The 27,371-nt window shown below is 32.0% G+C and overlaps 1 protein-coding gene across 1 annotated transcript in view; it reads left to right on the plus strand.

Annotated features, from left to right (window-relative positions):
* LOC145240001 (ADP-ribosylation factor GTPase-activating protein 2-like) overlaps window positions 1-27,371 on the plus strand; it is a 114,852-nt gene that overhangs the window by 43,399 nt on the left and 44,082 nt on the right. The window contains exon 2 of the mRNA XM_080103588.1: window positions 18,051-18,242. Coding sequence (XP_079959714.1) covers window positions 18,051-18,242 — 192 coding nt within the window. The remainder of the gene's footprint in view (window positions 1-18,050; window positions 18,243-27,371) is intronic.

Below are 27,371 nucleotides of genomic sequence, written 5' to 3' on the forward strand. Positions count from 1 at the left end.
TTCTTTGCTCTTTTTTTGCTTTTTCTTTGCTCTTTTTTTGCTTTTTCTTTGCTCTTTTTTTGCTTTTTCTTTGCTTTTTTTTTGCTTTTTCTTTGCTCTTTTTTTGCTTTTTCTTTGCTCTTTTTTTGCTTTTTCTTTGCTCTTTTTTGCTTTTTCTTTGCTCTTTTTTTGCTTTTTCTTTGCTCTTTTTTTGGTTTTTACTTTGCTCTTTTTTTGCTTTTTCTTTGCTCTTTTTTTGCTTTTTCTTTGCTCTTTTTTTGCTTTTTCTTTGCTCTTTTTTTGCTTTTTTTTTTCTTTTTTGTTGCTTTTTTTTTTCTTTTTTGTTGCTTTTTTTTTGCTCTTTTTTTGCTTTTTCTTTGCTTTTTTGTTGCTTTTTCTTTGCTCTTTTTTTGCTTTTTCTTTGCTCTTTTTTGCTTTTTCTTTGCTCTTTTTTTGCTTTTTTGTTGCTTTTTCTTTGCTCTTTTTTTGCTTTTTCTTTGCTTTTTTGTTGCTTTTTCTTTGCTCTTTTTTTGCTTTTTCTTTGCTCTTTTTTGCTTTTTTTTTTGCTCTTTTTTTGCTTTTTCTTTGCTTTTTTGTTGCTTTTTCTTTGCTTTTTTGTTGCTTTTTCTTTGCTTTTTTGTTGCTTTTTCTTTGCTCTTTTTTTTTGCTTTTTCTTTGCTCTTTTTTTTTGCTTTTTCTTTGCTCTTTTTTTGCTTTTTCTTTGCTCTTTTTTTGCTTTTTCTTTGCTCTTTTTTTGCTTTTTCTTTGCTCTTTTTTTGCTTTTTCTTTGCTTTTTTTGTTGCTTTTTTTTTGCTCTTTTTTTGCTTTTTTTTTGCTCTTTTTTTGCTTTTTCTTTGCTCTTTTTTTGCTTTTTCTTTGCTCTTTTTTTGCTTTTTCTTTGCTTTTTTGTTGCTTTTTGTTTGCTCTTTTTTTGCTTTTTTTTTTTGCTTTTTTGTTTTTTTTTTGCTCTTTTTTTGCTTTTTCTTTGCTTTTTCTTTGCTCTTTTTTGCTTTTTCTTTGCTCTTTTTTGCTTTTTTTTTGCTCTTTTTTTGCTTTTTCTTTGCTTTTTTGTTGCTTTTTCTTTGCTCTTTTTTTGCTTTTTCTTTGCTCTTTTTTTGCTTTTTCTTTGCTCTTTTTTTGCTTTTTCTTTGCTCTTTTTTTGCTTTTTCTTTGCTCTTTTTTTGCTTTTTCTTTGCTCTTTTTTTGCTTTTTCTTTGCTCTTTTTTTGCTTTTTCTTTGCTTTTTTGTTGCTTTTTCTTTGCTCTTTTTTTGCTTTTTCTTTGCTTTTTTGTTGCTTTTTCTTTGCTTTTTTGTTGCTTTTTCTTTGCTCTTTTTTTGCTTTTTCTTTGCTCTTTTTTTGCTTTTTCTTTGCTCTTTTTTTGCTCTTTTTTTGCTTTTTTTTTGCTTTTTCTTTGCTCTTTTTTTGCTTTTTCTTTGCTCTTTTTTTGCTTTTTCTTTGCTCTTGTTTTGCTTTTTCTTTGCTCTTGTTTTGCTTTTTCTTTGCTCTTGTTTTGCTTTTTCTTTGCTCTTTTTTTGCTTTTTCTTTGCTCTTTTTTTGCTTTTTCTTTGCTTTTTTGTTGCTTTTTCTTTGCTCTTTTTTTGCTTTTTCTTTGCTTTTTTGTTGCTTTTTCTTTGCTCTTTTTTTGCTTTTTCTTTGCTCTTTTTTTGCTTTTTCTTTGCTCTTTTTTTGCTTTTTCTTTGCTTTTTCTTTGCTCTTTTTTTGCTTTTTCTTTGCTCTTTTTTTGCTTTTTCTTTGCTCTTGTTTTGCTTTTTCTTTGCTCTTGTTTTGCTTTTTCTTTGCTCTTGTTTTGCTTTTTCTTTGCTCTTTTTTTGCTTTTTCTTTGCTCTTTTTTTGCTTTTTCTTTGCTTTTTTGTTGCTTTTTCTTTGCTCTTTTTTTGCTTTTTCTTTGCTTTTTTGTTGCTTTTTCTTTGCTCTTTTTTTGCTTTTTCTTTGCTCTTTTTTTGCTTTTTCTTTGCTCTTTTTTTGCTCTTTTTTTGCTTTTTCTTTGCTTTTTCTTTGCTCTTTTTTTGCTTTTTCTTTGCTCTTTTTTTGCTTTTTCTTTGCTCTTGTTTTGCTTTTTCTTTGCTCTTGTTTTGCTTTTTCTTTGCTCTTGTTTTGCTTTTTCTTTGCTCTTTTTTTGCTTTTTCTTTGCTCTTTTTTGCTTTTTCTTTGCTTTTTTGTTGCTTTTTCTTTGCTCTTTTTTTGCTTTTTCTTTGCTCTTTTTTGCTTTTTTTTGCTTTTTCTTTGCTTTTTTGTTGCTTTTTCTTTGCTCTTTTTTTGCTTTTTCTTTGCTCTTTTTTTGCTTTTTCTTTGCTTTTTTTTTGCTTTTTCTTTGCTCTTTTTTTGCTTTTTCTTTGCTCTTTTTTTGCTTTTTCTTTGCTCTTTTTTTGCTTTTTACTTTGCTCTTTTTTTGCTTTTTCTTTGCTCTTTTTTTGCTTTTTCTTTGCTCTTTTTTTGCTTTTTCTTTGCTCTTTTTTTGCTTTTTTTTTTCTTTTTTGTTGCTTTTTTTTGCTCTTTTTTTGCTTTTTCTTTGCTCTTTTTTTGCTTTTTTGTTGCTTTTTCTTTGCTCTTTTGTTGCTTTTTCTTTGCTCTTTTTTTGCTTTTTCTTTGCTCGTTTTTGCTTTTTTTTTGCTTTTTTTGCTTTTTCTTTGCTTTTTTTTTGCTTTTTCTTTGCTCTTTTTTTTGCTTTTTTTTGCTCTTTTGTTGCTTTTTCTTTGCTCTTTTGTTGCTTTTTCTTTGCTCTTTTTTTGCTTTTTCTTTGCTCTTTTTTGCTTTTTCTTTGCTTTTTTGTTGCTTTTTCTTTGCTCTTTTTTTGCTTTTTTGTTGCTTTTTTTTTGCTCTTTTTTTGCTTTTTCTTTGCTTTTTTGTTGCTTTTTCTTTGCTCTTTTTTGCTTTTTCTTTGCTCTTTTTTGCTTTTTTTTGCTCTTTTTTTGCTTTTTCTTTGCTTTTTTGTTGCTTTTTCTTTGCTCTTTTTTTGCTTTTTCTTTGCTCTTTTTTTGCTTTTTCTTTGCTCTTTTTTTGCTTTTTCTTTGCTTTTTTTTTGCTTTTTCTTTGCTCTTTTTTTGCTTTTTCTTTGCTCTTTTTTTGCTTTTTCTTTGCTCTTTTTTGCTTTTTCTTTGCTCTTTTTTTGCTTTTTCTTTGCTCTTTTTTTGGTTTTTACTTTGCTCTTTTTTTGCTTTTTCTTTGCTCTTTTTTTGCTTTTTCTTTGCTCTTTTTTTGCTTTTTCTTTGCTCTTTTTTTGCTTTTTTTTTTCTTTTTTGTTGCTTTTTTTTTTCTTTTTTGTTGCTTTTTTTTTGCTCTTTTTTTGCTTTTTCTTTGCTTTTTTGTTGCTTTTTCTTTGCTCTTTTTTTGCTTTTTCTTTGCTCTTTTTTGCTTTTTCTTTGCTCTTTTTTTGCTTTTTTGTTGCTTTTTCTTTGCTCTTTTTTTGCTTTTTCTTTGCTTTTTTGTTGCTTTTTCTTTGCTCTTTTTTTGCTTTTTCTTTGCTCTTTTTTGCTTTTTTTTTTGCTCTTTTTTTGCTTTTTCTTTGCTTTTTTGTTGCTTTTTCTTTGCTTTTTTGTTGCTTTTTCTTTGCTTTTTTGTTGCTTTTTCTTTGCTCTTTTTTTTTGCTTTTTCTTTGCTCTTTTTTTTTGCTTTTTCTTTGCTCTTTTTTTGCTTTTTCTTTGCTCTTTTTTTGCTTTTTCTTTGCTCTTTTTTTGCTTTTTCTTTGCTCTTTTTTTGCTTTTTCTTTGCTTTTTTTGTTGCTTTTTTTTTGCTCTTTTTTTGCTTTTTTTTTGCTCTTTTTTTGCTTTTTCTTTGCTCTTTTTTTGCTTTTTCTTTGCTCTTTTTTTGCTTTTTCTTTGCTTTTTTGTTGCTTTTTGTTTGCTCTTTTTTTGCTTTTTTTTTTTGCTTTTTTGTTTTTTTTTTGCTTTTTCTTTGCTTTTTCTTTGCTCTTTTTTGCTTTTTCTTTGCTCTTTTTTGCTTTTTTTTTGCTCTTTTTTTGCTTTTTCTTTGCTTTTTTGTTGCTTTTTCTTTGCTCTTTTTTTGCTTTTTCTTTGCTTTTTTGTTGCTTTTTCTTTGCTCTTTTTTTGCTTTTTCTTTGCTCTTTTTTTGCTTTTTCTTTGCTCTTTTTTTGCTTTTTCTTTGCTCTTTTTTTGCTTTTTCTTTGCTCTTTTTTTGCTTTTTCTTTGCTTTTTTGTTGCTTTTTCTTTGCTCTTTTTTTGCTTTTTCTTTGCTTTTTTGTTGCTTTTTCTTTGCTTTTTTGTTGCTTTTTCTTTGCTCTTTTTTTGCTTTTTCTTTGCTCTTTTTTTGCTTTTTCTTTGCTCTTTTTTTGCTCTTTTTTTGCTTTTTTTTTGCTTTTTCTTTGCTCTTTTTTTGCTTTTTCTTTGCTCTTTTTTTGCTTTTTCTTTGCTCTTGTTTTGCTTTTTCTTTGCTCTTGTTTTGCTTTTTCTTTGCTCTTGTTTTGCTTTTTCTTTGCTCTTTTTTTGCTTTTTCTTTGCTCTTTTTTTGCTTTTTCTTTGCTTTTTTGTTGCTTTTTCTTTGCTCTTTTTTTGCTTTTTCTTTGCTTTTTTGTTGCTTTTTCTTTGCTCTTTTTTTGCTTTTTCTTTGCTCTTTTTTTGCTTTTTCTTTGCTCTTTTTTTGCTCTTTTTTTGCTTTTTCTTTGCTTTTTCTTTGCTCTTTTTTTGCTTTTTCTTTGCTCTTTTTTTGCTTTTTCTTTGCTCTTGTTTTGCTTTTTCTTTGCTCTTGTTTTGCTTTTTCTTTGCTCTTGTTTTGCTTTTTCTTTGCTCTTTTTTTGCTTTTTCTTTGCTCTTTTTTTGCTTTTTCTTTGCTTTTTTGTTGCTTTTTCTTTGCTCTTTTTTTGCTTTTTCTTTGCTTTTTTGTTGCTTTTTCTTTGCTCTTTTTTTGCTTTTTCTTTGCTCTTTTTTTGCTTTTTCTTTGCTCTTTTTTTGCTCTTTTTTTGCTTTTTCTTTGCTTTTTCTTTGCTCTTTTTTTGCTTTTTCTTTGCTCTTTTTTTGCTTTTTCTTTGCTCTTGTTTTGCTTTTTCTTTGCTCTTGTTTTGCTTTTTCTTTGCTCTTGTTTTGCTTTTTCTTTGCTCTTTTTTTGCTTTTTCTTTGCTCTTTTTTTGCTTTTTCTTTGCTTTTTTGTTGCTTTTTCTTTGCTCTTTTTTGCTTTTTCTTTGCTTTTTTGTTGCTTTTTCGTTGCTCTTTTTTTGCTTTTTCTTTGCTCTTTTTTTGCTTTTTCTTTGCTCTTTTTTTTGCTCTTTTTTTGCTTTTTCTTTGCTTTTTCTTTGCTCTTTTTTTGCTTTTTCTTTGCTCTTTTTTTGCTTTTTCTTTGCTCTTGTTTTGCTTTTTCTTTGCTCTTGTTTTGCTTTTTCTTTGCTCTTGTTTTGCTTTTTCTTTGCTCTTTTTTTGCTTTTTCTTTGCTCTTTTTTTGCTTTTTCTTTGCTTTTTTGTTGCTTTTTCTTTGCTTTTTTGTTGCTTTTTCTTTGCTCTTTTTTTGCTTTTTCTTTGCTTTTTCTTTGCTCTTTTTTTGCTTTTTCTTTGCTCTTTTTTTGCTTTTTCTTTGCTCTTTTTTTGCTTTTTCTTTGCTCTTGTTTTGCTTTTTCTTTGCTCTTGTTTTGCTTTTTCTTTGCTCTTGTTTTGCTTTTTCTTTGCTCTTTTTTTGCTTTTTCTTTGCTCTTTTTTTGCTTTTTCTTTGCTTTTTTGTTGCTTTTTCTTTGCTCTTTTTTTGCTTTTTCTTTGCTTTTTTGTTGCTTTTTCTTTGCTCTTTTGTTGCTTTTTCTTTGCTCTTTTTTTGCTTTTTCTTTGCTCTTTTTTTGCTTTTTCTTTGCTCTTTTTTTGCTCTTTTTTTGCTTTTTCTTTGCTTTTTCTTTGCTCTTTTTTTGCTTTTTCTTTGCTCTTTTTTTGCTTTTTCTTTGCTCTTGTTTTGCTTTTTCTTTGCTCTTGTTTTGCTTTTTCTTTGCTCTTGTTTTGCTTTTTCTTTGCTCTTGTTTTGCTTTTTCTTTGCTCTTGTTTTGCTTTTTCTTTGCTCTTTTTTTGCTTTTTCTTTGCTTTTTTGTTGCTTTTTCTTTGCTCTTTTTTTGCTTTTTCTTTGCTTTTTTGTTGCTTTTTCTTTGCTCTTTTTTTGCTTTTTCTTTGCTCTTTTTTTGCTTTTTCTTTGCTCTTTTTTTGCTCTTTTTTTGCTTTTTCTTTGCTTTTTCTTTGCTCTTTTTTTGCTTTTTCTTTGCTCTTTTTTTGCTTTTTCTTTGCTCTTGTTTTGCTTTTTCTTTGCTCTTGTTTTGCTTTTTCTTTGCTCTTGTTTTGCTTTTTCTTTGCTCTTGTTTTGCTTTTTCTTTGCTCTTGTTTTGCTTTTTCTTTGCTCTTGTTTTGCTTTTTCTTTGCTCTTGTTTTGCTTTTTCTTTGCTCTTTTTTTGCTTTTTCTTTGCTCTTTTTTTCTTTGCTTGTTTTTTTTGCTTTTTTGCTTTTTTTTTGTTTTGTTTTTTTCGCTTTTTTTTGCTTTTTTTTTTTTTTTTAAATAAACACTTTTATAAATCGTTACTGGTGGTAGATATTCTAAGAGACGAGCATATTACATTGAAAACAATAGAATTTATTTCCAACAATATATTTATTTTATCGTTTTGGGTTACTGATTTTCAAAAGCCCTTCTGCTGGTGACAGCAGGTACTAATTTATGGTGGTTGACAACACTTTCTTCCCCCTGCAACGCAAAAATAATTACAATTCCTTCTATAACTCTGTCATAAACTCTGGAATTACCAAAATAGAGAAAACATGAATATCTCTACTCTAATTTACCTCGACCAGAACTCCCAACTAATTTCTTGTGCTACCAGATCAAAAGATAATTGCTTCCTAATGTGAAATGCACCTAACATTGTTTTTTTTATTCTTTTCTCATTGTAAGATGCAATCATTTTCTGCAAAGCTAAAAATGAAAAATTTTCATCTACAAAACAACCAAACCAAACACCATGAATAAATATTTAAAGATATTATGAACTTGAGGCATAAAATTTTTTTACCAAAATGACTGGATTTGGCAGTAAATAACCCAAAACTGGGTTTGTATACCATAAAACAACCAAATCAAATACCATGAATTTCAAAATGACCAGATTCAGCATTAAATAACTTAGTATTGAGATGCCGTAAACCGAAATAACCACAGCAAACTAATTTTTTTTTCATCATCGTTCAATTTTGATTGTCTCCAAACAATCCAGAGATCAAATTGTTTTGTATACTTCATCAATGTCTGTTTTATTGTTACTTCCATGGCAAGTGCTCGTCTGAGCTTCAATCTCTAGTCCTCCCTCGGCAATCTTTCATGATAAACACCCGTCTAGCTGAAACCACTGTAAAAAAATTTTCTCGCTCTTTATCTGTGCTAAAACCAAAACGTAGATTCCATGAACAAAGCTTCTTTCTTACAAGTGCACGCCCGTGGAACTCTGTTCCATTTGCCTGTTTCCCACCTGACTACAACCTGGATGTCTTCAAGTCCAACATAAACAAATTTCTGAACCGCCCCCTTAAGTAACGATTATTACGATACTATCCCAGTGATTACTGTACACGCATTAACCCTTATCCCGAGTGGCTTCCAGGCCTTGATAAGTGGTGACTACCTTGTAAAAAAAAAAAAATCAATGGTTATTATTGAGTCCTCCACCAATTGATGTTCGTAAAGTCCATGCACCTTGATGTCAGTCGCTAATTGCATCCAGAAGCCTTAATCCCAACAGACCGCCAGTGTCCTTCTCCAGAAGTTTTGATTGTAACTAATTTTGAGACTATTAATTAGAATCAAAAATATCGAACTTATTGGGGTATCTGAATCGGAAGAATCTGTGCCTGTTTTCAGATGCTCAAAACTATTTCTTTTATTGTTTTCATTTCAAACGTAGTTTTACGCAGTCGTAATAACAATGAAATGACAAATATTTAGTAATTTTAACATGTATATGTGCGTTTGTGAAAATATATTCATATATTACATGCGTTTTTTTTTTTTTTTTTTTTTTTTTTTTTGTTCAGTGATCCGACCCACTTCCAAGAAAAGCAACTCTATATTTAGAAATTTTTAAAAAATCTGAATCTGTAATTGTATCGGAATTGGGGGGAGGGGGTTATTGGAACTGTCCCATCACTAATTATTTAACATGAAGCTTTCCAGCACGTAGCTTGACCTCTTGAGACCATAGAAGCACTTTTCCAATTATTTGTAACATAATTTTTATTTATTTATTTTTTTTTTTAATTTAAACAAGAAAAACAAAAAAAAACAATTTTGCTTACATGAGTAAGACTATTGTCCTCATTATTATATTATATAGTCAATGGCTACAATACTCTCCGGCTTCAGGCATTTTTATAAACGCCAGTAATATTTCAGGAATTCCAAAAAAAAAAAAAAATTCTAGTAATGTCTGCAAAGATCCAGTCTCTATCACACCCATAAGTGTGTTTTACATTTGCAAAAATATATGCACATATTACGCAATGTTTAGAAATAAAAAAAATTAAAAAAAATTTAAAAAATTAGAATCGGTAATTGTATTGGAACCAAAGAGAAGATATTGAAATTGTTCCATCACTAATTATAACCTGAAGCACTGTTCTAATTGTTTGACATGATTTTTTTTTTTTTTAAATTTAGACAAAAAGAAAAAACAATTTTTTTTATGTACATGGAATGTCGTCCTCGTTGTCGCATTGTTATAAAACCGCTACAATACTCTGCGGACTTTTACATGAACTTTTTTTTTTAAATAGCCAGTAACATTTAAGAAATTCCAAACAAAAAAAAAAATTTTTAGTAATAAGCCTCTACATTCTTATTTGTTTAACAAATACTTCCACAGAATGTGCTCCTCTGAACTTAGTACACTTGTACTGGTTCCTTCCATGAATACTAAGAGTTGGCATTCTGTGTTCTTTCACGTGGCTGAAATATTTATTACATATCTTTCAGTTGTTGATTGGCTTCTGCTGTTTCGGTTCTTTACATGTATTGCACTCTACACCACTTGTTGTTAGTATTTGCAAGACTCCATACGTAAGAACAGTGACAATTAGCTTTTAGTCATCACAAGGGAAGCATGCATGGTCCCCCCCATGAGTGCACAGTGAACGAGGCATAAAATAAATGACTAAGTTCAGCATTTGCCCCCCCCCCCTCCAGTTACCCCCCCCCCCCCCCCCAAAGTGTCCAGGGAACATCAAATTCTGGTGAAAATGAACAAATGGTGCAGTTTTGGGCCTTAACATATGTAAATTTGAGTTCTGCACTAGGCAAAAAAAAAAGAAATGACTAAGCCAATCATTTGTCCCCCCCCCCAATTTTTGCCCCAAAAATCCCCAAGGCCTTTACATACTTAAATTTGAGTTCAGCACCATGCAAAAGTGCTAAATAGACATACACAGAAAATTTTGGACAAATATGGTAAAATAGTCCCAAAAATGAAGTGTTTTTATTGGCCCCAAAAGAGCCCCTGGGGCACATCCAAGAGTTATCGTGAAGTATAGACAAACAAAATTATATAGAAATCAATTAGTTACCACTTTTCAGAAAGTTTTAGAAAAATCCAAGGTATCAAGTTTTTTTAATGAGTACAAAAGTGTCAATGTTAGCCATTTTAACCCGAAAGGCACCCCTGGGGGGGGGGTCAACCGGAGTTTTCCCAGAAAATCCGTTCTGTTACTTTTTTACTCGTATCATGTTTAATGTTTGTGCAAAATTTCAAAAAATTCCAAGGCATAGTTATTGAGAAAAGTGGGAACAGATGAACGGACAAGGGTGAATTTCCAGCCTCCTTTTGTTGGGGGACCAAAAAGGAAAAGATTTTCTTGTGTATTCATTGTTTGAAAAACATGAAATAATTTCACATTGATAATTCGTTCATACTTAGTTGTGAGTTTGTTCTGCGCTGTCTTTAGAATGAATCCGTTCATATCGCACTTTGTCTCTATTTCACTTTCCCCATTTCCGACTTTGAATTACATAATAAGCATTCTTTGTATAATTTCAGATTTTAACTTTTTGTTTTTATCTGACCTAAAATCTAATCTGTTTTAATTGTTCAGAACTTTAATCCAAACACAAAGTTGCATTTCCAAAATTCCTAAGCAAATTACGTTTTAATAATTTTGATTAAATTTTGATATTGTTTAAAGTTTTCCTCTAATTTATGTAAAATAATCATGTTACGTAATATTGTTAAATAAAATCCACTTTAAGTTTAAAAAAACAAATGTCAACTAGTTTAGGCTGGTCAATTGTAGAAATTATTAATATTAATTTAAAAAAACAAAAAACGTTGGCATCAAAAATATTTTGGCATTTTAAGGACGTTATCATAAAATGTGATCTGAACATATAAAAAGATTGTGGATATGATCTAAAATTGCTTTGTATACTCTTAGTCAAGATGGTCATTTCTACCCCACCTCGGTATCCATCTTTCACAGCCCTTCCTGCCTTTTTTTTTTTTTTTTTTTTTTTTTTTAATCATATTCCCAGCACTTCCTTCAACCTTCCAGGAGATGACACAAAACTATATTTAATAGTGATACCTCATTAGGGAGCATGAAATCACACTAATTAGCACTACTCCCAGGTTCATTCTGATTCGAAGTTGTACCTGTCAGGATGGAGCCCATTTATTGGTCAAATTAAAATTATCATTCACAAGTTATTTTGTCTTATTAAAATCTTTTGAACGACTGTTCTCATCTTGACTGTTATTTTCACGTTGATAGAATGAGAACATATAACCCCCATGGATTAAATAAAGAGTTCCATATGAAATTCTGTGCAGATTCCCAAGTTTGACAAGATACATCTCCTGAAGAAGGTCGGAGGTTACATTAGTTGAAATGTGTTGTGAAAATAACACTCAAGATGAGAACAGTAATAATTGATACGAATTGTCCTCATCTCAAAAGTGTAGAAACATAGATTATTTGTTTATAAAATATATGCCTACAAAATAAAATTTATCTGCAAACTAATCCTATACAAAACATATGCATGGTTTGGGCATAAAACAATCCAACAGTGGTTACCATGTTGTCAAATCCGACAACCAACCACCATAATCAAACAATTTTCCTTCAAGAATTTATGAATCCTTGTTCATTTATAGAAAAAAAGATTTAAAAAACTTTTCAGTTTGATTTTTTTTTTTTTTCAATTTCTAAGCGCCATTTTTTTATGTATTTATTTTTATCTCTGCACACCTACTCTTATAACTAACTTTTTTTTAATTTAATTTTTTTTTTTTACTTCAAATGAATAATCTTATTTGAACTTTGTTGACTAGTGAACTTTTTTGTCAGGTCATTTCTTGTGCAAACAAATATTATTCATCTTATTGGCCTCAACACCCTCCTGACCCCACCTCCTAATCATTTGATTCCACACTTTTACCGATATGTTCAGATGAGTTATTCAAACAAACTTCAACCATTTTAATTTTTTTTTTTTGCCTTCACTGAAAAAAAACAACTTTTTTTCACTGTACCAGCTGGTAGACCCCCGCCCCTCTCTCTCTCTCACACCATGACAGATACTAATAATACTTTTTCAATCAATCTAACCATCCACCTCCATATGCAAGCACAATTCATCGGTTGTCAACTGAAAAAAAATTGCATTTTTCTCATTTTTTTTCCGATCCCTTAAGCCTAAAATTTTATACATTTTATAAAATCAAAATTGCATAATAAAATTTGGAATAAGTTTTTAGCAGAAGGTTTAGTATCAAATCTTAATTTTCATCTTTGTAATGGAAAATAAAAATGGTGCAACACTAGGTGTGTAAGAAATTTTGTGAAAAATATTGAATAATTCCACCCCGTCTTTCCAAGCTTATAACTCCTCGAAAAATGTAATTCAAGCCCTAATTTTTTTTTTTCAATTAAAGGAGCAAGGATCAAGGTTTCATTAAAAAAAACAAAAAAAAACAACGTGGGTTTTTTTTTAAAAAAAGGTTTTAAACTTCGAACTTTACAGGTAAATTTCTAAAAAAAAAACACTACTTTTTTTGTTTTAAATTTGAATATATTATCTATTGATCTTTTATCTTCAATTTATGATATAACATTTTGGTGAGTAAATTAATTTACTTTTTAATAGACATTTCAAAATGGGAGGCGTGAATTAATTCGACCCTTGTCTTTCCAAGCTTATAACTACTCGAATGTAATTCAAGCCCTAAGTTTTTTTTTGTATTTTTTTAATTAAAGGAGCAAGGACCAAGGTTTCATTTAAAAAACAAACAAAAAAAAACCAAACATGGTTTTAAAAAAAAAAAAAAGTTTTTAAATTTCGGACTTTACATGTAAATTTCTAAAAAAAAAAAAAAAAAAAAAAAATACTTTTTTGTTTTAAATTTGAATATATTATTTATTGATCTTTTATCTTCAATTTGTGATATATAAAACTTTGAGTAAATTATTTGGCGTAAATGTAAAAAAAAAACGTTTATCTAAAATATATTCAGTTTATTGGAAAGAGCATAAAATTTCACATTGACCCTGAAAATATTGTAAAAATAGAATCAATAGAAGAATTTTGATATATTTTTAAAGTTTAAAAATTGAAAAATACTGAGCTTGTAAAATTCAATTAATTTCATTACTATTTTTAAAAAAAAATATATATATATATATATTTCTATTACTTTTAAAACAACTTTAATAGTTTATTTTGGAAGTATAATCCATAAAGAAAATAAACAACCCACTTTTAAAAGAGAAATTACGAGTTTTTTATATTTTATTCGCAGTTTCGTGTTAGGGGTGTCAAAAATTCTGATACACCTAGTGCAACACAGTTCTTTTCAAGAAATGAATTTTTACTTACTGTGCGTGTGTATGTATATAGTCACTTTGTGTTTGAATTCCTTCCTGATAGGTTCCGAAACGGCTGAGCCCATCTTTTGCAAATTTCACACAAAGTTAATTTATATGTCTGGCAGTGTTCTTAGATATGTTTTGTACAGAAATTCATTCGATAAGTATCGAAAATCGAAAAAATCCGATCTTAAAAATATCTTTTCTTTCTTATAGATAAAAAATAAATTTTATAGTGAAATATTTTTTGTTGCACCAGCTAGAGATGTTTCAGTAAATCATTTCTTTAAAAATAAAAAAATAAAAATTAAAAAAAAAACAGATTTAATATAATCTGGAGATATAGCATAGTGGTAGAGTATTCAACTACGGATTGAATGATCTCCTGTTCAAACCCGGGTGTACTTCACTATTTTATTTTCATTTTTCTTATTAATGAGTTCAATTTATGAAAGTAAAATTGTCTGTGTATACATTTCCCTACTAAACTACTGTCAATTTTCAGTCTACAGACTCAAGATTTGACAGAAGGGGTATTGAGATATGGGAAAATCTTTTTAATCAGTTTTCGGCCAAAAATTTAGCTGTCAAAGTTCAACGATTTGACTCTTTGAAAACTCTACGAAACCCCTCTGTCAATTTTGGATCCAAATACTTGAAATTTTAGATGTAGGTTACTTGGACATGGATCAAACTTTTTAATTTGATTTGAGCACAAAACAAATGTTATGGGGTTAAAATTGAGGTCAAAGTTAAAAAAAAAGAAAAAAAATTGACCTCTGCGGTCTCTACCAAATTACTCGGTCAATTTTTGGTCTAAACATTTGAAATTTTACATAAAGTGTATTCAGACATAGGGCAAGCTTTGTAATCGGTTTTTGGACGAAAATTTCAATGTCAAAGGTCAAAAGATTTTACGTTTGCGGTCTCTAGCAAACTATTCAGCCAATTTTGGGTCTAAAGATTTGAAATTTTACATAGTGTTCAAACGTGCAGCAAGCTTTTTAATCAGTTTTTGGGCGAAAATTTGTCTGGCAAGAGGTCAAAGTTGAAAGAGTTGACCTTTGCAGATTCTACCAAACTCACCCACCAATTTTGGGTCTAAACACTCGAAATTTTAGATGTAGGTTACCTGGACATGAGTCACATTTTTTAATATATATATATATATATATATATATACATACACACACACACATATGCACACAAAGTGATGAACAGTACATAGGGCCCGAGCAAAACCGGGCTGAACTGTTAGTTTACAATTAAAGCGGTACCATTTAAAATCGCCAGAAATCATTTCTTTGTTTGCATATTTTAAAACTAAACATTAATCAGAAGTGAATTTTCCAGGGCATTCATCATCAAGCCCAAATATCAGCTGACATAATATTGTAAACAAACACAGATGGAATTTGATGAATGACATCATTATTTTTTCTTTAAAATTTTTTTGCAAATTTTTTCACTGGGCAAATTATTCCTCATAATATATAATATTCAACAGATAAGACAGGGAGCATTCAAACTGAATGCTTCTGTTTAGAACACAATTGGACCATTATACTTGACTTGAAGTGAAGCCATTATTTATAGAAAATGTTATAAAATCAGCAGTAGATTCTCTACAGTGCAATGTAGAAAACAATGTATTGTGAACTTAGTCACTGCAGGGAGGCAGGCGAAGCTTCTTTCCAGTACACTGCAAGAGTGTCCTACTAGAGCAGGCAGTCAATTGATTTGATTTAAAAATGGGCAATTTCACTAATTTCAATGACAATGAAGAGATGAGAGGATGGAAAATTTGATCTTCATTCAATCCCGGAAAACGGTGAGTCTCCCTGCTAGTATATATTTATATCACACCAGTCGGATTTGGAAGTTTAGACCTAAATGGCACTACATCTGGCACATCACTTTTCCTTCCAGCATATTATTTAAAAAACCAAAAATGTCTTGAGTTTGTTTGGAAAACCTCATTCCACATAAGATTTATAGACTATTTTAGATAATGACTCAAATAATGCAACGGCAATAAGAAATATTTTTTACCTGCAAAGATTTATCTCCCCTGAATTTTATTGGTGGAACTTGAATAATGAAGCATTAAAAAGTAAAATTTAATTTCTTTTCCTGTATGATTGTAGAAATGTGCAATCAACAAAAAAATTTTATACTAAAATGACGGTTTCAAGGAAATGTCAGATAGCTACAAGCTAGTATATTCAATTTTGAGGATGGGGCAAAAAGATATGCTGAGCACTGTGTGGTTGTGGTGGGTAAATTTTATTTATTTAATTTTTTTTTTTTTTTTTTTCCAGACCATTGCTTATCAAGACCCAGCAGTCCTAAGATAAGGGTTAATTGTTAGGTAGATGGTGAGAAAACGTGATCAGTAATGGTGGAACTAGATTCTCTCATAGTCTTAGCTTTAGTCAGCTGGGAAGCAGTCGCACAATATTGTGTTCTACAGACAGTTTTAGGGAAGAAATTCTGCTCATGGAATTTCATTTAGTTTTAGGCACAGATACAGAGTGAAGGAAATTGTTGACAGTTGCTGTAGTTAGACGAGTATTTGTTACAAACGTTTTACAGGGAGGGACCATAGATTGTAGCTTTCAATAAATTTATAGTTTTTATCTAACATTTCCCTGGGAATGAATAACTCCCTCCCCCTCTCCCTCATAATCCTCCTCTAAACCCTGAAACTCCTTTTCTCTACTTTTTCATTTCTACAATGTTCAAATTACAGATAAAATACAAAAGAGTTTCAAATTTAATCTTGTTTTAATCTATGAGTACAATAGGCTGTTCTGAATGGCCAGATGAGATCAGGGATCGATACACAATTGCAGTTGTACAGCCATTCAAAGTTTCTTTAATATAATGCTCTGTATTGAACACTCTTGAAAGAAATAATATCAAAAAGTTTATTTAGAACAATGCCAGCTGTTGCCAGTCTTTGCAAGCTATCCTCTCTACGGAAGGGAGGGAGGTGTTAGAAGCTGTATGAAGATGAGTGTGACTCCCTCACCCAATTCTCACTTGTCCATCTTTATTGTATTGACAATGATCAGATTGGTATATAACCTCGTTGGCAGAGCATCAGAGCTGATATGCTGGGTTTGATTTCATTCAACGTTGCATATCCATAAGGTGTTGCGAATGTCTCACTCCAACACCAGGCAACGGTTATGCTTGTTCTTCATATCGTCTGATTCATAAAATTGATATCAGTTATCAACCATCATTGTATCGGGTGGATTGCCCGGACCAAATTGACTCTTTCCTTCCACAGGTCCCTATCTTCCATGGCCTTAGGAAGATCTTTAAGTTGTAAGCCAGTGTCTTCTGTCAATTTTTTTTATGTCTTGACAAGTCTTTCTACTTTAATAGTTCCAGATTGAGGATCCCACAGTACCACATCACTGACGATCTCATTTTTTCTTCTGTAACAATATCCGGCATATTGTGTTTTGTTTTTTTTTCTATTAATGAAGAGATCCTGGGCAGCCGACCATAGACATCTAATGGTTGGGTGTGTTTTCTTTTAACACTGTTTAACACTGTCCGGAGCAGTCTAGCATAAGTTCCATCTAACTTACTTTCAAGTTTTTTCGCTGAGTTTCATACTGGTGAACCATAAAGCAGCACTGTCTCCACTAGTTTTTCTTGATTTATTTCGAGAGGGCAGATTTCCATATAATTTTCAGCCAGAAGACCCAGAAAGACCTGGCTTCAGTTTGTGCAAAATAACTTGATTGTTGGTACTAACTTATATGAAAATCAGTTACCAACGGTTAAGTTATTTTGCACAAACTCCAGCCAGGCCTTTCTTAATCTTCCATACACTTTCAACTCTTGGGTAGCCTTGTGTATTATTGAGTTCATCTAAGAGGTGGCACTCTGTACATGGCCAAACTACCTGAGACGCCGAGTTCATAAAACACCCAAAACTCCTATATCAAGCTATTGATAAATGGATTTTCTTTCTCTACTTTGCTGCTATATAGCTGAGAGAGAAAACATAAAAATTGAAAGTTGGTGTTTTGAATTGCGGTGTTAGTGAAGAGAAGTTCTGTTAGTTTTCCTTTCAGGATTATAAGAATTTGTTGATGCAAATTGCAGTGTTAGTGAGGAGTTCTGCCAGTTTTCTATTCAGGATTACACATTATTGGTTATACAGATGCTAAATTTTAACACAAATGACTAGAAAAGTATGGGATAATTTCTTGTGTGTATTTCTTGCCTCTATGTAACTTGTGTTTAGTTTGTTTTTTTATTTTGTTTTTACTATTAATAAATAAAATAAAATGAAAATAAAGCACTGATGCAAATGTTTAAGATTCTGTTTAAGGAAAATAATTTAATTATGAAATTAAATCTACCAGAATGCATTTCACATTCTTATTAAAATCTACCATTTTAATAGTTGAAAAACAAAATGAATTACTATATGATCCTTCAAAATTTGGAATTATTCTATTAAATAGAAAAATTTCTTGCTTTACTTTTAAAAAAATTTTTAATTTAGCTTTTTTTTTTTTTTTTTTTTTAGCTCTCTTCATCCAACAAAGATGAAATGATATTAGCCTTATATAATTATAGTTTTATAACAATTTAGTTCAATTATTTAATGATCACATGATGCCGTAATTTATTTTTCAAAATCTATTTAAAAAATAATTTTATATATATAATAAACCAGCAAAGCTACCCAACATTGCCCAGGACAAAACTGTAACACAGCGTCTATCCCACTGTCTTTCTATCCACCTCATTTCCCTTCTCATCCTTATCACCTTTTTCTTTTTCGCCCAGCGTATTCCTCTCTCTCTGGACACGCACACATACACACACGGATAACTCTGAAAAAAAAAAATCATTTTCATGTATATATAATTGATCGTTTGAACCTCAAAAAAAAAATTTTTTTTTTCTTTCTGAATTATAGATATTGGGGAGGGGGGTAAACCAATTTAAAAAATACCAATTTTGTAGGAGTGTTGTGTATTTTTCAAATTTCAGCTGGATGTACAGACAACTGCCTTTTATGTAATAGCTTTTATTTTCATTTTTCTCTTATCTATCACAAAATTGGAAACAAAAAATGAGGGGGGTGCAGTTGTCAATTAAAACTTTTTTTTTTTTTTTTTAAATGGCACTTTTTCTATTTCTTCCCATTTTTTTGTTTTTGTTTTGAATTCTCATTAATTTTTCCTTTTCTCTTTCAGCAATGTTTTGATTGTGGTCTTAACAATCCCACTTGGGCAAGTGTCACTTATGGCGTGTTTCTCTGCATTGACTGCTCGGCAGTGCACAGATCCCTTGGCGTACATGTCACGTTCATTCGTTCAACTCAATTGGACACCAGTTGGACATGGTTACAGCTGCGATCTATGCAAATTGGAGGCAATGGAAACGCAGTAAGTTTGCCACAGTGTTTTCCGATTTTTCAACTTGTGTGTGTGTGTATGCATGTGTGTGTGTGTGTGTGTATATATATATATATATATATATATATATATAGAAACGTTCACACAAAGAAACCAATATCATAAAAATATAAGTGCCTTATACATACGCACACATAAAATGGACTAATAAAAAACACTTTCAGACACACCAACACACATTAAAAAAAAGCACAAGTACACACATACATATCAAACGAAACCAATACAGATTAACATGCAAAAGCACAGTTTATAGATGCACACACATAAATGCACCCATAAAATAAAGACACCATTAAAAGAAAAAAATCAATAAGGTGATAAAAACTAATGACTTTATGATCATTCTCCCTCTGAATCTTATAACATCTGCCTGAGGCGGGCCATATGACCTAAAACACATATAGCAGATATGAAAAAAAAGTAAATTATTTTCAGATTTCCCTATTTTAATAGATTATATATATTAGCCTGAGGATTCCCCTGAGAATGAAGCAAAAACGTTTTTTCGTAATTTTTTTGCCATAAGTATATTTTCATACTACTACCATATCAATGCCTCTGTTCAGTCTCAAGAGACAATGGGCATCCCCTGTAAGGGTATTTGCATGTGTAATTGTGAAGCAAGGGTTGCACAATCTCCAACCACACCTCTCCTGAATCTGTATTGCTTGAGTCCCGTGGCAAGGAAAAGTGCTAGACTGAAAACAATGCTGAGATAAGCAGAGAGCACATACAACATCTGGTATTCCAAATGGTCATCCATTTTAGTACTGACCAGGTTTAACGTGGCTTAAATTCGATGATCTAATGGGAACCGGTGTGCCAACATGATTATGCTGGATATCCTATCTAAATAACTACTAATATATTTAAATAAGTATGCAAGTTTTTTTGTTTGTTTTTTTTTTGGGGGGGGGGGCTTTGTTGGGCGGGGTTGCACTTCTCACTCGTATATTATCATCAAAACGTCTTACCGTTATTTAAATCAATAATACAACATATTTTTAAATATATATATTTAACCATACTCTCACGGACTATTGTCCACAGTAGCAGTGGGTTACAAATTAGCTGCGATTTCAAACTGGAATCACAAATGTAAATCTTGAACTCCTTTAAAAGTATTCAGACATTCACTGGATGCTGGAACCACGCATATATCATCAAATTTAGCTCAGGTGTACAGAGACGTGCAGACTCCAAGTCTGTGTGGTAACATGATTTCGACACCAACGGATTTTCGCAGGCACTAAAAAGAGTCCTTTTGCTCTCAGTAATGTCTTTAAGATTAGTCGTTTGATTGTTGGCCGTGTTTAGTGTTTGTTTGTTTTTTATCCAAAGTTCACTATTCAACTGGAACTCCTCGTCATTGGAAAGGTTTAGCTGGGAACTATCTGCAAAAAAACTGAATTATTTTCAAAACAAAAAAATTGGCAGTAAAGAAATGACTAACAAGTCCCTGATAATGATTTTCTTATAAAAATAATTATTTGGTTAAAGATTCCAATAGTGTGTGTGAAGAAATATATATATATATATATATATATATATATATAGTCCGTTTATTATACAAACATAACTGATTACATATGTGCGTACATGTTTCGGTGGAATTCCAATTCAAAGATAACACTTCATCAGATCAAAAAAGAATTTTGATTTGATGATGCGTTATCCTTAAATTGGGATTCCACTGAAACATGTATGCACATATGTAGCCAATGATTTTTTAAGGAAGTCACCACTTATCAAGGCCTGGAGGCCACTTGGGGATAAGGGTTATTGCGTGTACAGTAATCAGTGGGATAATATCGTAGTAATCACTAGTAATGGAGATTTGATAAAGTGTCTTAAGGGGGCGGTTCATCAGGAACTTGTTTATGTTGGACTTTAAGATATCCAAGTTGTAGTCAGGTGGGAAACAGGCAAACAGGAGAGTTCCACAAGCGTGCACTTCTAAGAAAGCTTTGTTCATGGAATCTACGTTTTGATTTAGGTACAGATAAAGAGTGGGGGAAATTACTAACAGTGGTTTCAGCTAGACGGGTGTTTTTCGTGAAAGATTGGAGAGGGATGGAACAGAGATTGGAGCTCAGGAGCACTTCCCATGGAAATAACGATAAAACAATGACAGGCTCACAACATCCCTTCTGTGGGGAGAGGTTGCAGGGAAGAGAAAAGGGCAGCCTCTACTAGGCTACGAAGTCTATTTTGTACTCTGTCAAGGCAAGATAGGCTGTTTTTAGCAGCTCCTGCCCAGATATTGCAGCAGTACTCCATCTTTGGACAAACTTAGCTTTTATATAGATAGAGAATTGCATCAGCAGTGAGATATCTTCTAGAGCGACAGAAGGATCCCACCATTTTTCCAGCGACCTTGGCAACAGATTTGATGTACGTGTTTCGTTTCAGATCAGAAGTAAAGGTCAATCCAAGAGGCTTGTCAAAACATGGAGCCTCCCCAAGACGAGAGCCATCCATTTCAATTGATGCCAGATGGGGATCAGAGCGTTGATGATATAAAGATAGAAGCTTGGTTTTAGATACATTAAAAGTAACCATCCACCTCTTCCCCCATTGTACCACGCGCTCAAGGTCAGAGAAGAGAGAATCAGAGAGAACTTTGTCATTTACAGCCTTTGATGTGTTGCCATAGGTGGTCGTGTCATCAGCATAGATATCAATGAATGATTTAAGTATGTGTTTTGGGAGATCATTAATGTAGATCAGGAAGAGAGTTGGGCCCAAGATGAACTCTTGAGGGACACCAGCATTAATACTGTGGGCTTCTGATTTCTGCCCATCAACCACTACTCTTATAAGCCTATCAGAAAGAAATGATTGGACTTGAATAAAATCAGATAAAAGTCAACTGGAAAACAAGAAACGGAAGAGTTCCACAGGTGTGCAGTTCTAAGAAAGAAGCTTTGTTCATGGAATCTACGTTTAGGTTTGCGCACAGATAGTGTGGGGAAATTATTGATAGTGTTTTTGGCTAGACGAGTGTTTTTCGTGAGAATTTCGCAAGAGGGACTATAGACTGAAGCTCAGACAAGCACTTGCCATGAAAATAACGATAAAGCCGAGACAGGCTCGCAATGTCTCTTCTGTGGGAAAGAGGTTGCAGGGAAGAGAAAAGGGCATCCTCCACTAATCTATGAAAGGCAGGATAAGCAGCTTCTAGTAGCTTCTGCCCAGATGTGGCAACAGTACTCCATCATTGGGTCACGCTAAATTTTTGAGATGGGGATTAATTATTAGTATTATTTGGATTCATCGGACTACTGTTCTCATCTTCAGTGTCATTTTCACAACGTTTCAGTCGATGTAACCTCTGACTTTGTGTTTTGTCAAACTCAGGAATCTGGACAGAATTTCAAAAGGAATCCTTTATTTACCTCACGGGTATAGCATGCTCTTGTTCCGTTAGCCATGACTGGATAGAGGTTCTAAATTCGCAATTGTATTTCTCGGTCACCCACACTGAAAATTTGAACCTTCAACCTTCAGGAGAATATCACTTTTACAATTGATTTTCCAAGTATTTTAACCACTGCGCTACAGGTCCTTAAACAAAATTTTCCTTTGCTGGTACTAATAATAAAATAAGTATTTATTGATTTTAAACTACCAGTGAAACTTCAATCAATAGATTAGCCCTCCCTCCTACAATTGTATTTTTGCATTTGCAAAAGTGTATGCACATGTTGCATGCATTTTGAAGGTATTTCAAAAATGGAGAAACTCTCTCTAATAATTGATTGATTTTGTGCTATGAAACAGATACTGTCAAGAATTGTATAAGTCAACTGAATTAAAGGAATAGATTATAAGATGGTCAACATCATGAATTTTGGAATATAACTTTTTGTCATTTATTCTCTCTCTCTCTCTCTCTCTCTCTCTCTCGCTAGTATGTATATATATATATTTAAATAAGGGAGTAGTCACCAACAATGTGTATTTTTTAACATTATTTTATTATTCCATGTCTTGGTTTTTCATTGCGAATTATGTTTGGATCATTGTAATAATGTTTTTAAGTCATTGAAATCGTTTACGCGCGTTTCAGACGGTCCAAACATAATTCGCAATGAAAAACCAAGACACGGAATAATAAAATATTGTTAAAAAATATACATTGTTGGTGACTACTCCCTTACATCTTTCTTTCATTGGAATTTATTAATCCATTTTATATAAATATAAATATATATATATATATATACTAGTAAAAGTACCCGTCGTTGACTGGGTTCAAAAACAGCCTACAGAAAATTGACTCTGATTTAGGAAAGTATGATAGGTTATGAAAAGGAAGGGTTGTAAAGAGATAGCTTCGAATTTGGGAGTATCAAAACCAAAGCAAAATATGATGAAAGTAAAAATAAAATAGATAAACCCCATAATTTATTATACCATACCTGTTCACACTGAAACACTTATCACAATATTCTGTGGATCTATATTAAAAAACCTTGTTAAACTTTGTGACATATTTCCATTCTATGGAGGTCAGGCACAAACGAACACCCCATAATTTTATTATACCATATTTCTTCAAACTGAAACATAATTATCAAAGTATACTTGCGCAGATAGATATGAAGTCTTAAAGTTTGTGCCTATTTCCATTCTATGGAGGCCAGGCGTGAACGCAGACCCCACAATTCTATTATATCATCCTTATTTAAGTTAAAACATACTTATCAAAGTATTATTATATACATCTATATCAAAAACACTTGTAAACGTTTTTTTAATTTTTAAATTTTTTATTTCCATACTTTGTGAACTAGGCACGTACGCAGACCCCACAATTTTAATGAATCATCATTATGCCAGATCAAACATACCCATTCCTGTGTCTCTATACATCTTCTATCATTATGTGATCAGTTTTCTATAATAGTCAACCATATAGGAGCCTATTCGTGACCAGACATACACACAAATGTTCAGCTTATATATATATATATATATATATATATAATCAGTTCTTGCAGTTTTTAACTTTTAAATTCAGATGAATATATCTTGGCTCAAACAAATTATTGATCGAAATAAGCACTATCAGAATCAACATACTTTTGCCAACGCAAAACAAATGTATTTATGCCAATAACGTAAAGATCTTGCTGAAAGCATTTTTGATATTGCTTAGGTTTTTAAAGCATTTCTCATACAGAAAGTTGAGATGCTTGAAAAAGTGGTAGTCTGTAGGTCAGAGGTCTGGAGAGTATTGCAGATGAGACAGTTTCGTAGCCCAATTCGTTCAACTTCTGCAGGGTTGGTTTAGTAAATGTGCGGTTGGACATTATCATGGAGAAGAATCGAGCCTTTTCTGTTGACTATTTGACTGTTGGATGTTGTTCAAGTTTCTGATGCATTTCATCCATTTCTTAACAGTACTGCTTTGCCAAGATCGTTTTGCCTGCATTCAAAAAAACTAATGGATCAGATCGGTCGTACATCACTAAAGTCAGCATGACCTTTAGTTTCAACTCTGGCTTTGGGAAGTGTTGTCAAGCTTTATCAGCGTTTAACCACCGAGCTGAGCATTGCCAGTTGTCATAAATGACTCGCAGTCATAACCTAGTCGAGAAACGGGTTGTTCTTGTTGCATAAAGGAAGCGAAGATGACATTTCGTAACAGTTTCTTTTGGTTGTCGTTCAATTCATGAGGCACCCATTTATCATGTTTTGTTGTCTTTCCAATCTCTCAAGTGGTTGGAAATCGTCATATACGTTATGTCTGATTCAGAAGCAAATTCTCAAACAGTTGTACGTGGATTAGCTTCGGCTCTTAAATTATTGATCATTATCAACATCTGATGGACAACCACTACACTCATCATCTTAAAGACACATTGCCGCCACATAATTTCTTAAACCACCATTGTGCTGTGCGTTCAGTAGTGGTCCCAGGCCAAACGCTTCATTGATATTGCAAGCTATTTCAGCATCTTTTCGGCCTAGCTTGAATTGAAATAACAAAATTGGGCAAATTTGCTTTTTTCCATTTTGTATTCGTTCTGAAAAGAAGACAACTGTTTTCAAGTGATTGTAATTGAAGTGATAGTGAAAAACGCTCCGTAAAATGTTTTATAAAATAAAGGTATTGTAACAAAAACTTTTGTTTCATCACAGGGACATACTTCATACAAATTTTTATTTATTTTTGATTTTTAATCTAGGCAGAATTCTAGACAAGCACCTTGTTTTTGTTATCTGTGACTAGTGGTATGCTCCCGATATTGCCAGTGTGAAGATATACTGCTAGTCCGAATGTGTTGGATTCTTTTTTTTTGGGGGGGGGGATAATTTCAAATATTGAAACAAATGTTTACATTGCAATTCAAATAAAGTGAAAACTAACATTTGTAAGGTAAGATAATAAATGTAAAAAGAAAAAAAAAATGTTTCTTAAAGAAAAACTTTGTTTTTTTTTGGGGGGGGGGTTTAAGTGAATTATTTTAAATCTTAAAAATATCAAAATAAATATAATTTAAACCGTTTTTAAAATAATTCTATTTAAAAAAATTTTTGTTTAAATAAATTTTCTTTACGTTCTAATATATCTTATTATTGATAACTGATGCTAGATGGAATTAAAGAAAAAGTGTTTATATATTTTTATTTTGTTTTCGTTATTTTTACGATTTAGTGCATTACAAGTCATTATTTTAAGTAGCATGTTATTAGCAAGAGGAATTCCAAGCATAATTCTGTTACATATAAATATTCATTACAACCAATCACTAATACGGTAAATAGTAGTTTATCAACATACATATTTCCTAACTAGTAAAACCTGTTAAAATTCCGCGGAATAAGAAATATAGTTAATGAACAAATGTTTTGATAAAACTGATATTTTTTCTGAATTGCACAAAGTTAGTTTTTCGGGACAGAAAAACCCATCAAAACACACAGAAAATGAGTTAACATTTCTATGAAGTGTTTTGTTTTTTTAATGGTAGTCACCACTTATTAAGGCCCGGAAGCCACTCGGGGATAAGGGTTATTGCGTGTACAGTAATCAATGGGATAATATCGTAGTGATCGTTAGTAATAGAGATTTAATAAAGTGTCTTAAGGGGGCGGTTTATCAGGAATTTGTTAACGTTGGACTTGAAGACATCCAAGTTGTAGTCAGGTGGGAAACAGGCAAACGGAAGAGTTCCACAGGCGTGTACTTCTAAGAAAGAAGCTTTGTTCATGGAATCTGTTTTGATTTAGGCACAGATAAAGAGTGGGGAAAATTGACAGTGGTTTCAGCTAGACGGGTGTTTTTTCTGAAATATTGACGAGGGGGGACCAGAGATTGGAACTCTGATATGGAAATAATGATAAAACACAGACCGGCTCGCAACATCTCTTCTGTGGGAGAGAGGTTGCAGGGAAGAGAAAAGAGCATCCCCCACTAAGATACAAAGTCTATTTTGTACTCTGTCAAGGCAGGATAGGCTGTTTTTAGCAGCTCCTGCCCAGATTTGGCAGCAGTACTCCATCCTTGGACGTACTTGGCTTTTATATAGATAGAGAATTGCATCAGCAGTGAGATATCTTCTGGAGCGGTAGAAGGATCCCACCATTTTTCCAGCAACCTTGGCAACAGACTTGATGTGTTCCATTTCAGATCAGGAGTAAAGGTCAATTCCAGAAGCTTGTCAAAACATGGAGCCTCCCCAAGGCAAGAGCCATCCATTTCAATTGATGCCAGATGGGGATCAGAGCGTTGATGTAAAGATAGGAGCTTGGTTTTAGAAGCATTAAAAGTAACCAGCCACCTCTTCCCCCACTGTACCGTGCGCTCAAGATCAGAAGAGAAAGAATCAGAACTTTGTCATTTACGGCCTTTTATGTGTTGTCATAGATGGTCGTGTCATCAGCATAGATGTCAACGAATGATTTAAGTATATATTTTGGGAGATCATTGATGTAGATCAGGAAGAGTTGGGCACAGGATGGACCCCTGAGGGACTCCAGCATTAATACTGTGGGCCTCTGATTTCTGCCCATCAACCACTACTGTTTTAGCAGCTCCTGCCCTATGAAGTGTTCATTGTTTTAACTATAGAACCGACCTAAATAAGGTAAATTAATAACTACTAATAAATATTCAGAAAGTAATATTATGCTACACAGTTCATTACAAACAAAATCACATTGTAAGAAACTATCTTTAATTTAATATTTTAATTTGGCACCTCTTTGCAAACAATTTTTCCTTTTTTAACCCTGTTTCTTTCAAATGTTCCCTTTTTTACATAATGTTTAAGCAGTTCTGTCTTCAAAAATCTTATTTGGCCTTTTTCATAGCATAACATTAACTAAGGAAAGAACAAGCAGAATATTATAACTAGTAGGGCTACTCAGCATAGTCTGACACCATAGAAAACTAAATAGAAGTTTCTCGCAAACCTTCACCAGAAGAGAAATCCCTTCTTTTTTTTTTTTTATTTAAGGAGTGAAAAAATAAAATTAAGGATGCCTCCAGAGCACGATTAAAACTAAATTTCCCTTGCTTCCTTTCTTTGCGACGAAATGACAATAATTGAATGATAAATTAAATAATTTTCAATTCAAGCAAGTGAATGCTATCTCATTTTTTGGCCTGTACTCACACGCAAAGATTAAAAATCAGGTTTAATTAGCAATACCAGACACATAACGTTCAGCACTAGACAAGACATACACTGCTACTTAATTTGAAACTCATAGTTTTTAAATCAATAAGTACATTTTTCCTTCCTCCATTAAAATAAAACTTATATAACAGGATTCATAATAAAATTTACTTTAAAATGGTATTTTAATATTTTTGTTGTGATTTGTATATTTGAAGAAATCGCTATTTAAATTTGATTATTAACAACCAAACTGGTCAGCATAGGATGCCCGCTGGCGGTAGATCACATTTTACAAATAAGTGGTCGGGGTGTGCTCACATAAATACTCGAAACAGAATTTGTACCCATCAACGTTTCTAGTTGTTTTAGCTAATCAGGGAAAAGAATTGTACTATGGAATTTGAACACCAGACGTATGTCTTTCCAGTCAAAAGTTAGAATATCTCAAAGTTGATGCTTT

This window comes from Euprymna scolopes, chromosome 19 (assembly GCF_053919585.1).
Source record: "Euprymna scolopes isolate OS-2025 chromosome 19, ASM5391958v1, whole genome shotgun sequence".
Taxonomy (NCBI): Eukaryota; Metazoa; Mollusca; class Cephalopoda; order Sepiida; family Sepiolidae; genus Euprymna; species Euprymna scolopes.